This window comes from Elgaria multicarinata, chromosome 2, assembly GCF_023053635.1.
Source record: "Elgaria multicarinata webbii isolate HBS135686 ecotype San Diego chromosome 2, rElgMul1.1.pri, whole genome shotgun sequence".
Lineage (NCBI taxonomy): Eukaryota > Metazoa > Chordata > Lepidosauria > Squamata > Anguidae > Elgaria > Elgaria multicarinata.
The window spans coordinates 51,879,588-51,896,697 of record NC_086172.1 but is presented as its reverse complement, the minus strand read 5'-3'; the positions used below and the strand labels follow the sequence as shown (position 1 = coordinate 51,896,697).

Here is a 17,110-nt window from a genome sequence, read left to right as displayed (position 1 = left end):
CCTGGTGGACTCCAATCAGAGGATGCTCCACCAGGAGCATGCCCTCAGATGACCTCAGTGACCGGGCAGGTTGGTAGGGGAGAAGGCGCTCTCTCAGGTATCCTGGTCCCAAGTTGTTTAGGGTTTATACACAAGTACAACAACCTTAAACCTGGCCCAGTAGTGAATAGGCAGCCAGTGCAGTTCCCTCAGCAGATGAGTTACATGCTGGCACTCCAAGCCGCAGTGGCCACTTGACCCTCCAGCGACAGAGATGGATCTAAGAGTACCTCCACACTATGAACCTGATCTTTCAGAGGGAGTGCAACCCCATCCAGAACAGGCAATGAGCCTATCTCCTGGACTCGGGAACCACTCACCCACAGGGCTTCCATCTTGCCAGGATTCAGTTTCCACTTATTGCCATTATCAACCCCATTACTGAGTCTAGGCACTGGTCCAGGACCTCCACAGCCTCACCTGATTCAGTTGTCACAGGGAGATAGAGCTGCGTGTCATCAGCGTATTGATGGCATTTAGCTCCAAATCCCCTAATGACCACCTTCCATTATATACACCCAGACAACATTTACGATCATCAGAGGAGGTCCTGCTTGTCATTCCAAATGAACAGAATGTTGTCACGAAGAACCTTCATGGTGGGCCTTCTCTGTAACTGCACCCACCCTCTGGAAAACCCTCCTTCGTGCGGTTTGGGAGGCAGAAAATGTAACATCATTTAAGCGCCTCCTGAAAACATATCTTTTTAAACAAGCTTCCCCTGGACTGTAACTCGTTCTGGTTTTATTTGATACTTTAAAATTTAAAAAAGTTTTATATCTTGACATTTGTATGTTATTGTTTTAATTGTGCACTACCCAGAGAGCCTTGGCTATTGGGAAGTATAAAAATGTAATAAACAAATAACATAAAAAGGCAGAACCAGACTAAATATTTTATCTTATTTAGCCAGTCTCATGAATACTCCAGCAGTAACAATTAACGCCAGTTCATTCAGATGCAGGCTAACTTCATCTGCAACTGATCCAGGCTGGCTAATCCAAATAACGGGTGGGTTCATATGATCATGGAAGGAAAATAAGATGTGGTGATTTATTTTCCCTCCCCACATGTGCCAGTTGTGAGCCACACAATTAGCATAATTACTCTTGCCAGGCACACGTAACAGAACCTGGCAGGGCTGGCTGGCTAGGGTGGTTTATGAACCACCCTGAACCCCTAGAACAAGCCATGGTTTTCAGGGTGGTTCCTAAACCAGCCACTCATTCTCACCGGATTTGGATACCATGACAACCCATGGCTTATTTTCCCTTCATGATCATATGAACCCAGTAGCTAACTGACATTGTTGGTCTTCTCATGTGAGTAGTGTAACATGGGAGTAACAAGCAAGTAATGTTGTAAAACTGTACTACTTCTTCCTTGAAAAATAATATCTGAAGAGAAGCTGCAGTTGGCCATGAGCCTTCTTCTCCAATGTTATATGGCTGATGGAAATACATTGCACTTACCGGCAGGTATTTGTGTAAAAGTGCTTGCAACCATAACAATTGCACTGGAATGTAGATTTAAGTTTCTTAATACCTGCTGTTTTGAGTGGGAAATATAAATCTGCAAAGCAGATTGTTTTTTAAAAAATTATGAAATATTTACAAAAAAAAAATAAAGGTGGAAGGAAAAATCAAGAGTGAAGGTATTCTTTCTTCTGAAACAAGAGAATGGATACCTCTTCTAAGACAGCCTGTAGAATGATTTTTCTTCAGAACTATTCTTTTTATTAATATGCAGATTATGCAGATCATTTCAGTTAAGTAATAAATTATTGTACCAAAGCTCATGCAATCTGTCTACTAAGATTTTGTTTTAAATTTAGGTGACAGCCCTACAAAATACAAGATTAGCAACATCTCCATAATTCATTTTATAATATTCTAATGCTTAGATTCAGCTGGAACTATGTTTGGAACAGTTGACATAGTCTATAGAAAACACTGAGATTGTGCATAACTGAAAACATATTTGGCCATAGGTTTTTTGAGGATATATTATACAAGCTTGCAGAAAAATATACAAACATCTTGTAAAATCAGGATCAGCCATTAGATGGAGCCAGTAAAAAGGAAATATTTTATGGTTCTGCGCTGATGGTTACGGGATCTCTGTGAAAGTTTGTCATTACTTTTATTTGCAAGATTTTAATAGATTTCTTTCTCTTATTATCAGCTTTCATTAATGAAAGAGCTATTACTTCATGAAAATATTTTAAATAAAAATTCCAAATACATCCTGTGAGATTACACATATTGAAATGTATGTGTGTGGTTTTTTTAATTGTGGTAATGCTGTCTATATATTCACCTTAGCAATAGCTGCCCTGAGTTTAAGGTTTGTGTGCAGTTTCTTCATTTTATATGGATTTTAAATGAAAACTAAATCTTTGCCACATGAGGCTTAGAGTGGGTGGGTAGGTTTTTGTTTTGGTTCTCTCTCTGTCTGTCTTCTTTTCTTTGCTATATTGAGGTGTAATTTATATAAAAAAGGAAGGAAAGGAACCTCTCGTGCAAGCACTGAGTCATTACTGACTCTTGGAGGGACGCCAGCTTTCGTTGACATTTTCTTGGCAGGCCTTATAGCGGGGTGGTTTGCCGTTGCCTTCCCCGGCCATTATTACCTTTCCCCCAGCTAGCTGGGTACTCATTTTACCAACCTCAGGAGGATGGAAGGCTGAGTTGACCCGAGCCAGCTGCCTGAAACCAGCTTCCGCTGGGATCGAACTCAGGCTGTGGGGAGAGTTTCAGCTGCAGAAACTGCTGCTTTACCGCTCTGCGCCACACGAGGCTCATTATAATATATATATATATATATATATACCAATGTTTAAAATATAATGTTCTTATTATGGTCTTTTTATACATTAAAATATAAGGTTAAAAATAATCTCACCATCATGATAATGGTAGGATCCCTTTATATTTAATATTCTTTAAAGTTATTTCTGTACAGTAATCTTATATTTAATATTCTGTAAAATTACTAAGCACTACAAAATGCTAAAATACTGAGATGATCCAGCCAAATTTAAGCACTATTTAAAGTCCCATTGATCTAAATTTGAGGGCTTAAACGTCATTTCTGAAAGCCCCAGGCTTCTGGGGTGGTGTTCAAAATAGTGTAGTACTCAAGTGACTCTGTTTATATCTTAGCCAACTGAAAAATAGATGGCAACTCAGATGAATGTTCATGATTGATCTTGGAAATCATGATAAGTCACAGGTGAAGAAATTACCTTTAAGGATATATTATCTTTCATGTGTCAAAATTGGCACTTTGAACTGTGAAATTTGAGGCTCAAAACAGACATGACACGGGAAATCCAAAATGGAAACTCCCAATTGTTTTTAATTTTTAAAGGAACTATGGAGAATGCCAATTTTGGTCATAGTTGTAGTACTGAGGAGGGGGTTTAACTGCTTCTCCTGTGGTGTTCGTCTAATCTAAATCCTCTTCCCAGGCTCAGCTGCTAATATCCCCACAGTGGAAAAATTGCAGTCATCATACAGATAGAACAAATTAGGAGTGTGCATTAAAATGAACAGGGAAAAAAAGAACAAATGGAATCCCGCTGATTTCATTTTTCCATTAGTTTTAATTTGTTTTGCTTTGGAGGTAGGAGTCTGCATTGGGTGCATAGTCTAGAACAAAGTGTGCAATTCACAGAAACATCACTGGGGGTAGTGGGCAAAGAAGCCCTATTCAGCCTAAATGCATGAGGAGGGGGAATGTACTCGTCCTGTTTCCGCTCCTTATGCATTTCCTCTGCATACGGAGGGCAACTTTCTGAAGAGTTAAATTGCTTCTTTTAAATTTTGTTTTAACCGTTTTATTCTGTTTTTATTTTCATTTTATCTTGTACACTGCTCCAAAAATTTTCAATGGGGAGCAGTATATAAATATTCTAAGTAAATAAATAAGAGGAGAGTGTCCTGTATCCATGGAAGCTCTACGCACAGTTTGGAATGCTCAAAAATCAACATTCAATATCATCTGAAAAGCCTCCATGATTAAAGGAGGCTCTTCATAAAATTGCCTTCCATGTGTTAGAGGGTTATGGAATTGATGGCAAACTGGCCAGGGGTAATATGCTCCCCACTCCACAAATTTAGGTTGCATACTTCCAGAATGCCTGAATAGGGCTAGAGAGCAGTGAAACACTCTTAAAAGTTCCATTTAGTTTAGATAGCAGTCAGGCTATGTCTCGGTGCCTCTTTTAATTGGTTCTGAAACTAAGGCCCTTTGTCTGATTGGTCTCATTGGTGCCGTAGGTGGTAGTAGAATGCCTAAATATTTCATGCCAATAATATGTAAAATATTACAGTTACAAAGCCGTAATGAATTGTTGAACTCCCACTGAAAGTAATGGGAAATGTACAGTATGTCCATCTTTTTTCAATTGCCCCTAAAATGGAGATAATTTGTTCAGTCTACTTTGGGGATACATAGCAGATCTCATTGTTGACAGATCCCATGGGGGCTTGTCCATCCCTATATAGCAGAGTTTTGGGCCCTAAAGGTCATATGCAGTGTCTGCTGGGGGGCCAGGGGCCACACATGTGCACATGCACCCCAGCAGTAGTTAGGGTGTGTAGCTTGTCTGCCATTAATAGAAGAGCGAGGAGCCTTTTTCTACTCAGCACCCCACATACCAAGCCTCTGTCTACTCAGAACTTAGAAGAGAAAGTCTATGCAGGACAAGCTTCAGAAGTAAGCAGGACTGAATCACCCCCAGACCCCTCCCCCTCTCGGGAAAAACTCTTATCTCATATCAGCAGCTGATCAGAGATAAGAGCTTTTGCCTGTAAGCCCTTTCTGTGCTCAGCAGGCAAAAACATTTAAAGGGAGTGCATACTTTTTTCACCTTTTCTGAACATATTACTAGTAAGAGTCCGAACCTTCATAGAAATTCAACTTTGGGGTAAAGAATAAGCGTAAAAATATTTTATATAACATGCATTGCTCTGAATATCTGAATACAGCCGTGCGCATTTACAGCTGGAATAAACGTAAGCTCTCTGTACGTTCTTGTGAGCCATAGTTTGACTGTGTTTCACATGTCTTTGCTTCTGTCAGTATGTAGGTAAATGGGAATACAGCTTTGAGGTAAGTGTGTTAAAACTGGCAATCCCCATGATTGATTCTAGACTAGTATAGGATCTTGTTGTTCATTGCTGTGGTGGTACATATGACCTTTGTTTAGTTGCTTTCAGTAGACTGTATTTTATGATGACAGACTCTAGATTTCCTATTACACATAGGACAATGTCAATAGGTGAAAATATTTTGTTATTGTGCTTTTAGTTTTTAGAGACCAAAAAAAGGAAGCATATTTGTCGCTAAAGATGTGTAGGCAAAGGGGGCAGAATGTCCTTTATGCCCTGCATATTATTCCAGAATTATATTTGTTTTAACCTGAATGTTGTTATGGTGTTTTGGAATCACACTTGCTAAAGGAATTTCATGTATGGCCTTTTCCTGCACCTGGAGAAATTAGTGACAAGCATCCCATTGATTTTGGTATTAAAGAATATATCTTTTGCTAAGCATATTACAACATTGGGGCATGTACTCCAGAGAGACAAATTGATCAACTCACTGCATTCTGGCTTTACTCATTAAAGTATCCAGATGCTCATGCCAGAGTATACATGGAAGCGTTTTGGAACTAGTCAGAATCTCCAGTGATTTGAAAGAAACTTGAATACCTGCTGGGAATGCAGGGAAATGGGAAAGTTGGATGTGAATGCGTCTGACAAATGGGAGAACAGTTTAAATTATAACTTAAGGTGCTTGTACTATAAAACCTCAGTCACATTTTTAAGCCTAAAAAAACAAATGGTCAGTACGTAAATATAGTGCCAACACATGTCTTGCAGCTTTGAGCAACCAGCCGTTACTTCTGTTTGACAGGTTGGTCTAATAACCCTTGGCAGGCAGGCAGTGACTAGCATCAGCTAGTGTTTTAACTAGCTTTCCACTTCTTTAGATAAGTGGACATTATTTAGATAAGGGACAACACTTCAGTTTTATAAGTTTTAAAGTTATGGTAGCCAAGCAGAAGAGGGTTTGATCAACCTGGCTTATAAATCGGGGAACTTCATCTAGAATGCAGGCTGTTTACTTTCTGCAACACTCCTTTTATCTGTGAACTGCAAGATTAACAATTTCACAGGGTTCATTGTTTTCCTCTAAATTGGCAGGATTAAGTGAAAGGCGAACAGTACAAGAGTGCTGTGCATGGATTTGAAATAAGCTTAGCTTCATTGAATTCAGTACAATTCATTGGAGACTGAGCATTTGGTTGTGTTCCCTTTCGATCTAATGTCTTTTGCAACATCGTTTTTCCTTTGTTTATAATTATGGATCTCCTGAATATATGTGTTTATGAAATATTTTAATATGCAAGATTGTTAAACCTTCCCATTAATTTACCCGCATGGCATTTCCTTTCTGCCAGTAAAAATAGGCGGGGAGGGACAAGAACATGCATTTTAGATCCATAATGAAACTCAAGCGAAAATTGATGTTCCAGCTGCTTACTCAAAGTGACATTATAAGGACATTCATTCTTGAATTTTCTTATTGTTCTCCAAGCGAGTACACTCTAATCACAAAAAATAGTATGCTGCAGTGACTTATTAGACAAAAACCACAAAGCAATATGTTTCATTTAAAAATAAATATTAAACAAAGCTTTTACTCCAGCATAGCTGTAACATCTTTGAGTGCTCTTAATATTGATGGAGGAAGGGATTGCTTACTTTCTTCCACTCAGCTTTCCTTTAAAAAAAACAAAAATACAATACACAAGGTAGTGTCAGTGCAAACCTGTTAAGTAGTTGTGAATGTCATAATAAGCAGTACATATTGGCTAAAATAATTAAAATACAGATATATTGTGTTGAGTTCCTCTATTCTTTGTTGTACTGACACAAATTCAAAGCTCTTTAAAGTATAAATGCTCTCTTCTAGGCTTAGGGAATAGTTGCATTTCTGTAGATGTGGTGTGTTTGTTATATAAACTTGTTCCTCGTGCAAATTTTACGTTTAAAATTATAGCCCTATTCAAATTGACAGATGTTGCTTTCCATGCTTAATGCTGGCGGAGGCAGGCCAGTTGAGCTTATTGAACCTAAACGTGCCAATCCAGAATGTCTGTGTGTACTGAAATATGTGCAAATAGCTTCTGGAGGCTGTTCCATTCTCTTAGTAGATGCCTGCATGCACCTGCTTTAATTGTATACGTTTCCCCCTCCCTTTAATTGAATGTTAAGCCCTTTTAAACTAGTGGGTGTTATTACGGTGTCCACATTGATCTGTGGATCAAGAGCAAAGTTTCCCGTGTGTTTTCAGTAGAATTGTATCAAGTACCTGCCGGATCTACGCTACTGCTTTAATTTATTTATTTATTTATTTATTTAATTACATTTATATACCGCCCCACAGCCGAAGCTCTCTGGGCGGTTTACAACATTTAAAAAAAGTAAACATTAAAAGTATACAATTTAAAACCACACACACACACACACACACATAAAAACAGTATAAAAACAACAGTATCCATTTAAAAACAACAATTGTGGGGTCCATTAAAAACAAACTTAACGTTGTTAAATGCTGTTAAAATGCTGTTAAAAATGCCTGGGAGAAGAGAAAAGTCTTGACCTGGCGCCGAAAAGATAACAATGTTGGCGCCAGGCGAGCCTTTATAACAGTTATAAAGCGCTTTAACTGCTTTAAAGTGCTATAACACTGTTATAAAGTGCTTTAAAGCAATAGTGTAGATCCGGCCCTGTTTTGGACGATATCAGTAATACATTTGCTACTGGTTAGCCAAATTCGGCCTTGTACTGGCAATTTCAGTGAGCAAAAATGGCACCAAAATGGGAGATTTTTCAGGGAGGGCAATTACTCCCTGTGGAGAACCTCAGATTCTCTCACAGCTGCCATCAAATGTGAAGGAATAAGCAGGTAACATTAGAGGTGAGATGTTTTGCCTCCCCCTCCTCTAGGATCCCTGTCAACAGCAGGAATGTCATACAGGTGGGGGGGGGGGAGACAGCAACAACTGTTTACTGCTCAACACATTTTGAATGCTCCTTGCACATAAAGATCTCCTTGCATGTAAAAAACAAACAGGGAAAAGGCTGGGATTAAATTGTCTCTTTGATATCCTAGTTCTCTAGCTATAGGGAGTTTTTTCATGGAAGAGCTTTTAGTTTAAGAAAAGCACTCTTTCCTTTCTGAAAAAAACAAAATCTAAAAAAAAAAAAGTGATTCCCACTTGCAGTTTTAGGCAATGCAGTCCCAAAATCCTAGACAGTTCCTTATAATTTTGTGGAACAAGTAGTTTGATGTTCAACTAGTTTAAAATAAATGGTTCACTTGAAATGGGGTGACCAGGAAAACTGTCAGTGAGATTTGATAAACATTTGTATGATAAGTATTTGAATTAACTTGGTGAAACAATTATGACAGTGGAAAAATAGATCACATGTCTTGTACCTAGAGTGACTAATAGCCATAGCCCCAGTTAGTCATGCACTTGGGGGACAATTCTGGAACATTTTGTTTTAGCACCTACTTCTTGTGACTATGGGTGGCATCCAGAGAGCCCTTGCATGGGTGGAGAGCATTTCTGTTTACATATGGGGAAGGGATCCACTTTCTACCAATTCAACCAACCCCATATTCCAGGCCATAACAGAGGGTCCCCAAGCCCCTAGAAGCAACTTTGAATGCGGCCACAGCAGAAAGAGGCAGGAAAGCCCTCTTGCATGAATGGAAATTTGCTTGTGGTTCTCTGGATTTACCCAATGTTTCTCGATTTAGAACTGGACTTCTTGAATTCATAAATTCAGTCCTTTTCTTATAATGTTATAGAAGTTATGTAATTACTGGGACTGCTTGAAGATAAAATCTTACAGCTGTGCTTGAGAATATCACTTACTGGCATTTGTTGAGAGTCCCGATAGGGATTTTTTCTTCTTTTCCTTTGTTTGTGATTTCTGTTTGTTTTACCATTTTTCTGTTACACAGAAGCACACATTTCTTCATATCATTACCCAGTCATGTCTGACCATAAGCAGAATACAGGATGGCACTCATGGTCCCACAGTGGAGACATGTAATGGCAGCCGTTTTCAAAGGTGGCTACTGAGAAACTACACGCGGCTGGAGGTTTTTAGGAACATATTTTACAGTCCCACTGATTATTTTCTTTAATAAATGTATAGAGGTTGGTATCAAAGAAAGAACTAATCTAATAGCTTTCCTTTGTCCTTTCTTATTCTTCCTCTTTTTTTTGCTTTCTCACTCTCCCTTTCCCCTAATTAGTTTAGTTTTACATATAGTGTTAAGATATAGAACTAGCAATTTAACAACTGCATTTATTTATTAACTCTGGGTATGTTAAAAAAAACAGCTGGAGAAAAAGCCAAACCTGATTGTCTTCTGTTATCTGCTATTTCTCCCTTTTTGCAAATAAAAAACTACATGAACTAGAAAGTATAAATGTTTATATTCTGTTTAAACATACAGGGCCTGTTCAGATGACACTTCAGGCTCTGTGGTTAGCGAAACTGTGGTTCTCTGGGGTTACCACTAACCATAAGCCTTGCTGTCACACACAACACTTTAAGCCATGGTTAGAGCTATTAACCCTGCTGCAGACGGTCCAACTGCGGTTAGTGAATGAGCAGGGTTTAGCAAAATGCATCGCACAAGACACCTTTAACCCTGCTGCTTAACCAAAAGCCTTAACCAGCAGAGTTGAGGGTGTCTTCTGAACAGGCCCAGTGAGTAGCAGCTGCATTCATGGAACAGTTGTATCACCTGATTTAGTGGCTGTGATGCAAACAGAGGTTTGCATTGTTTTTAACAGCTAAAATGGCATCCTGCTCTCTGCAACTCACACCATTGTTACCCTGCACTAGTGCAGCAGCACTGGAAAGCCACCTTACAATAATGCAGAAGAAGTGATGTGTTGTGCTTCTCCTGGGGGTGCTGGTGCCCTATCTCATGCTTTGCTTACGCTGCATGGTGGAGCATAAGATCAGGCTGTTAGTGGGTATGTGAAGTGACATTTTGTCACTGGGCAACAGACTTTGCTATGTTGATGCACATGGAGCAATATGGGCCAGCTATGTTATAGGCTGGTATGCAAACTCTAAAACATGTGATGGTGCATTATAGCCTGTATTGCTGTGTTTGTTATTGACTGCTTGGTCAATGATCACTTTTCCCATCCAGGATTATCCTGTTCAGTCACTGCTCAGTGAATCCCATGTGGAATTGGATCTTAGGGGGAAAGTGTTTGGCTTCTGGGTCCCATACAAAGAGCCCCATTCCAAAACATGATTTACATGTTCGGGAAGGTGATGTAGGCACCTAGTATTTATGTAGCTCTGTTTCCAAGGCATCCACATGCATCGCACACGCAGAAAATGATAGCAGCCATGAGGACTCAAGCCTGTCAAAGTACAGAAGAAAATGGAGTCCAGATGAGAAAAAGGTTGATCTATCATTAATTCAAAATTATCTGAATAAAAGCTCTACAGGTTTATCAATTTTTGTGTTTGCCCTTACTAGGATTGTCTTCAGGGGTTTTGTGTTTTTTTTTAAAAAAACAAGCTTTTGTTTACCTGAATTCTTTTGGGGGCCAAACTAGCTGAAGTGATGATAGTGGGAATAACTCAGTTGACCAACACAAAAAATCCATTTCTAGACAGGAATACACTCTCTTTGAAAGATAAGGTTAATAGGTTGTGAGATTTTGCATCTGGATGCCCAGGTTACAACTGTGTCCCTGAGTATCTTTCACCAGCTTTGGCTTGCCCTCTGCTGGATGATAGTGACCTGATTACTGATGTCCAGGTCCAGTGAACCTGCACTTTATGCATGGGGCTGCACGTGAAGACTGTACAGGAAATTTGATTACTGCAGAACTCCACTAGCCAAATAGTAATGGCTTGTGAGTTGGCAGATGCATGTGACACCTATATTGAAACAACTACCATGGCTCCTAGGGTGTTGAACCCAATTCAAGATGCTGGCTTAAACCCATAAAGCACCAAATGGACTAAGACCTGGACATTTCAGGGAAACCTTCTCTTGTCTAAACCTCCCCAAAGTTTGACATTGGTCAGTTAAATATGTTCAGCCTTAAGTGGAGGCCAGTGTCTAACCCTACACTTTGGAACTCTCTCCCATGAGCTGTTTGTTTAGTTTCCTCTCTTGGTGTTCTAGAAGCATTAAAGGTGCTTTTGGAAGCTGTCTTGTGCTTTTTTAGTTGATTATTGTTTTAGCCATATTAGTTTTTTGTCAGTGTTAATGTGTGATTTTAAAATATTTTATGGAATTTCTGTGTCCTGCCACTCTGGAAGCAGTACCTGAAAAGAAGCATAGAAACCTGTAAGTAAATACAATTGAATAAATAAGAATATTCATATAGATAGTAGATAGGCAGAAATGTGACATATATAAACACTGAGCTTTTTTGATGATGATGATGATGATGATGATGATGATGATGATGATGATGATGATATTCATACAAATGTTGCATTAAAAAAGTAACCTTGCCCATAGGCTTAGCCCTTAATATCAAAAGTTACCACTACAGGTAATTTACAACACTGCCCTTGTGCCTCCACTGTTTGTGTTGCACCAGAGGGACCTGCCCCAGAGCAACCCTGAAAACAAGCTGAAATGCTAGTTTGCAGAATAGGAAAGGTCAGCAGAGCTCCCTTCTGTGAGCTCTGCTGACCTGTTCTGTTCCAAAAAAGAGCATTTTAGCTCATTCTCGGTTGCTTTAAGAAACACTAGCTTCTTGTTGCAGTTATGATGGCCATGCTTAAGGGCAGTACTACCCTATGATTTTCTCAAGACTGTTTCCAAAACATTTTAAAATGTTTCTTATAAAGCAATTGTCAGTTTTTCTTAGAATTGTGTCCCACTATTTAAAAGCCTTTGTAGCAATAATAAACATCTATCCAGGTTACCTATAACAGCCCTTCCCATGTCTACATACATACCCCAATTGTTAAAACAGTATGATTAATTTGCTTCTTTTATGGCTTTTGTTATATTGTATGGACATGGTTCGTCTGAACAAGCTTACATATGTTTGAGCATGAAAACAGGTGTTAAAAATATTATTATGAGTGTTTAAACAGCTTGAGGTTGCTGCAGTATTATCATCCTGATAATGAAAAGTGAAAGAAATTCTAGACAGGGTGGTTTTGTTGGTAATATTTTCCAGTGTAATTGGTTGTTGACCAAACAAAGAAAACTCTTTTTAATAGCATACGTAATGACAGAATAGGAGAAATAAGTGGTTATAGAAGACCATTGAAAAACTCAACAATATGTTTGTCTGACATGAAATTATGCAACAAATACAAAGGAACAGCTGAGGGGAGATATCACAGTATCTCTAGTTTTGCTTGAAACTGGTTAAAATTCAGAATACCACCAGTTTAATTAATCCTAAAATATATTGGTTGACACCCTAAAACTTTTCTTTGAACATAGTAATTTGGCAAACAAGCTGCATAGGTTAACAGTAGTGTGTGTGTGTGTGTGTGTGTGTGGAGAGAGAGAGAGAGAGAATGCTCTATTCCTATAAAGCTGCAAATATGAAAGAGCCTTGAGTGATTTAATATAACAGATGTAGGCTTTTCTGTGTGAATTGCATGACAGTTTGTTTAAAGTAAGAGGCAAACCTCAGGGGAGATGTTTCTTAAAGAGCTTTCCCAGTAGAAATTGTACAAGACATAAAATTGCAAAATGTGATGCATGTCAATCTACTAGCATGAAATAAAGTGTAATAGTTTTGCAAAAGGTCAGAAGTTTTTGTATTCTCATCATTACAACCATCTCAGAGAAATGGCTTCATTAAACAAACATTAATGGTGAATAAATGTTGTTGCAGTGGTGTGCTAGCATATAATTGCTCTTTTCCTTAATGCCAACTATAAAGTTGCAAAAGTTGCAAAATAAATAATATCTGGGGACTCTGAATAATTTTTACTCTTCTGTGCTGGGGATGGGGGAGGGAATAATTCCTTTCTGAATCCTTAAATCAAAATCTCCCCTGATTAGCCCAGTTTAGTGAGAAAAGACAGGTATGCATATTATAGTTGTCTTATTTCCCCCAGTGAGGTTATTACCACTCTGTGGGAGGGGGAGCAATTTTGATTGGAGAAATGGTTTAAAAAATAAAACTATCCCAGCACTGTAGCCATGATCTAACCACCAAGGCAGCACTATGGCTCCTGTTTTCATTCATATATATATATATATATATATATATATATATATATATATATATATGAATGAAGTATTTGTCTGTATGTCCTCAATGAACTCAAACTGTACATCCAATTGTTATGAAACAAGGGTAAAGAAATCCACATTGGGCCAAAAAATCCTAACTTCACATGTAGACTGATGGGGTCTGGGCTGGCAGTGATTGACCAAGAAAGGAATCTTGTTGTGAAAGATAGCTCAATAAAAGCATCAATCTTTTATGTGGCTATTATGAAAAAGTTGAATTCCATATTCTAATTTACTGATTCTGTAATGATAAAACTAGGGAGTTTGGTCTTGCAGGTTGCCAATTGCCCTGAGGAAGGAAACTTCCATTTCAAAAATGTATCAGGCTTGAATAAATTCTGACATGTCTGAGAACTGCTTATTTATTAGAGCACAGACAAAAAATACTTCTTCACACAGTTCACTGTTAAACTGATGGCTGGCAGTCTGGAGGGCTGTAAAGGGAGATTAGACAAGTTCATGAAGTATCAGGCTATCAGTGGCTACTAATACCTCCAGTATGAGGAACAGTATGCCTTTGAACACTAGTCTCTGAGGGACACAACTGGGAGAGTACTGTTGCATTGAAATTTTGGTTGAGAGCTTCCCATCGCCATCTAGCCCACTGTGCGAACAGAATTCTAGATTTGATAGGCCTTTGGTCTGATCCAGCACAGGTCCTCTTATGTTCATATGACATTTTAATATCTCAGTAAATGCCTACCTTTTCTACTGGTCAAAGCATCTTGCTTTCGGATGTTCCTATATTATGTTCGCCAAGAAATCTCTGATAGCAGGAATTCTGCATGTGATTTCCCCATTCAATTCCCCCCACCCTTGCAGGTGTGCCTTGTCATGAAATTAGGAGTCAGAAACCCTTGCCAATGAAATGCAATTTTTCCCAAGGTCTATCAGTAGATCTCAATCTACCTTCCAACCATCTCTGGTTTCCGGAATAACTGCTGTTGCATAGCCAATACTTTACTGAAGGGTTTTAAAGTATTTAAACATACATAAGGATGTGCGTACATACACACAGATAAGTATCTTGTTCACCCAGCTGAAATATCCATGTATGGAAGCCACAATGGCAATGTTTTGCCAGATTAATTAACAGCACAATCATATGCATGTCTACTCAAAAGTAAGTCCCATTGAGTTCAGTTGAGTGTACTCCCAGGTAAATGTGTAGGGGTGCAGCCTAATTTCAGTGTGTAACGGTGCAATCCTACACATGTTTAGCCAGAAAAAAAGCTCCACAATTTCCAGCCCCAGTCAGCATGGCTAGCTATAGGGATGCTGGGAGTTGTAGGACTTGTTTCTAGAGCATGCTCTAAAAATTGCTCTTGAATTTGAATTTATCTAAAGTTAATGTTTTGAATTTTCAGGAACAGAACTAATTTGTGAATATTTTGTTTCAGCCCATCAGTCCTTATTAAAGATTGTGCAAGTTGATATTAGCTCTTGGTATAAGCGTTTTTAATTTTAATTCTAGATTGAACAATATATTAAATATTTCAAGTTTGCTTCCTGCTATTCTAAATATTTAAATATTATTCTGAATGTTTTCCCAGCTTTTTCTGTGTGGAGTAATTATCCCATAGCTACAGCAATTGTTTCTTCATCCAGAATTCTGTGTTGGTCCCTATAGAATGGTTTTTGGGTGAATGAATATCATATGGTTACTGTATTAATTCCAATGTAATTCTAGAACAGCAGTATGAAAGTTAGGTAAAAAATATTTATAAATCCTCATTCACTTTAACAAACTTTTATGGTAATTAGATAATAGTCTGAGGACAAATCATGCTGCTAAATCCAAGGCTAAGCAGGCCCTTGCCTGATACTTTACTGAATGGGAGATAGCTTGAGGCCTCCATCTATGCTCAAAACTTCCCAAAAGACACGTTTGTTCTAAATGTAACCTGTTTAAAAACCCTTATGAGGTATACACAGCCATACTAGTGCTGTCCCTTAAAGTCATTACAGTTAGATTGTTGATATACTCTCTTGGTTATATCCAAAGTTAAGTACATTATCCGAATATATACTATTTAAGGCTATGCATTAAGAAGAAGAAGAAGCCGACTGTGGGAAGGGCAAGATACTGTTTGCCGCCATAGGCAGAGGGGGCCAGACAAAAAGCAATGGATTGTGGCTACAGCAAAGTGAGCACATATAAGAGCAATTTATCATTGCAACAAATTGCACTGTCCAGGGAGGATATACACTAGAAAGGCCACAGGGAGGGAAATCAAGCTAATGTTCATTGTCTCTTTTATCCCAGGGAATTCTGGATAAAGAATTATTGGGATTAGAATAGCATTTTTATGAAACTGACTGCAATAAAGTTGCATCATTAATTTTTTGTGACTCAAGTATTTGCTATTATATTATGGAAAGCGAGCCTGTTATTTTTTACCAGAATGCTGACAAGCCCCATGGTACTAGGCATACGGCGTGCTATAGAATAGTTTTTCCCAGCTGGTGCTCTCCAGAAGTTTGGATTACAACTCACAGCATTCCTGACTATTGGCCGTGCTGGCTGGGGCTGAAGGGAGCTGAAATCCAACACATCTGAGGAATACCAGGAAGTGTTGGGCCATGTGGGTGTGGCTCCTCCCCTTGTCTAAAGACTGCCCTGAAGAAATCTGTGAACAATTTTAAAACTGAAAACCATCTTCTTCTTGACGGTTGTTTTGTTTGTTGTTTTGCAGCGACTTACCTTGAGACATGTTAACAGTAACCAGTGTCTTGACGAACCGTCTGAGGATGACAAAATGGTTCCTACCATGAAGGACTGCAGCGAAAGCCGATCCCAGCAGTGGCTGCTACGTAACATGACCTTGGGTACCTAAAGCCAAGAGAGACGTGCTGGATTTCCTCAGGCCTTGAAAGGTTCTAGACCGCTTGTACTTCACACATTTAGATTGAACAAAAGGACATTCCTCTCCCCTTGCTGCCGGTGAAGCGAAAGGTTTTGAAGGCTCGGTTAAAAGTCCACTTGTCAGAAAACACCCACCCACCTCTTTTTTATTGCTTAAAGCATGTTTGCACTTTTCCCCTCAGAATTTTTTACTCATTCAGCTGAACGCATAAGCGCTTTATATACCATAACATACACTGTTATCAAGACATATGATATTATTCACGAGAAAATCAGACTCATGAACAGCTTACAAAGCTAAGCTCCAAGGTTTTTTTTCGAGTTTTTTGATGGGGGTGGAGGGGGGAAGCGGGCTTGCTGTTGGTTCTGTTATGTAATGTTGCCTGAAAGTGACCATGTTAAATGCCTTATGAAAACTCACTTGCATTGTGAAAGATTATATCATTTGTTTATTAAGTTGATGTGCTCGTACTGGTCCTTCATGGCAACAGAGGAAGAACTAGTCTTTCATCTGCTGCTACAACAGTGGATTGCTCAGCTGAAAGGATTTCTGAGCAGGAAATTTACTGTATATAATGGATGTTTTTCATGTATAGTACCAGGGAAAAGGTGGCATTGCTGTTCATGTAAACATGCTGTAAAATCAACAACACTGAATGAAGGCTATGCCAGCAGATCAAAACTGAATTTATAATGTCCACAAGTAACTTATATATCCTTGGCAAAGTATAAGCCAATAGGAAACATAGTATTGCCTCTGGCCAATTCTCATTACCTCCCATTTGTGACAAATAAAAATGATAGGAAAACTTGATCATCTGAACCACATAGGGTAAAACCCTTAAAAACTGT

At 38.7% G+C, this 17,110-nt stretch overlaps 1 protein-coding gene across 1 annotated transcript in view; it reads left to right on the top strand.

The window, feature by feature from the left end:
* GALNT13 (polypeptide N-acetylgalactosaminyltransferase 13) overlaps nt 1-16,511 on the top strand; it is a 186,343-nt gene extending 169,832 nt beyond the window's left edge. The window contains exon 12 of the mRNA XM_063118627.1: nt 16,089-16,511. Coding sequence (XP_062974697.1) covers nt 16,089-16,229 — 141 coding nt within the window. The 3' untranslated portion in view covers nt 16,230-16,511. The remainder of the gene's footprint in view (nt 1-16,088) is intronic.
* The last annotated feature ends 599 nt before the right edge of the window (nt 16,512-17,110 follow it).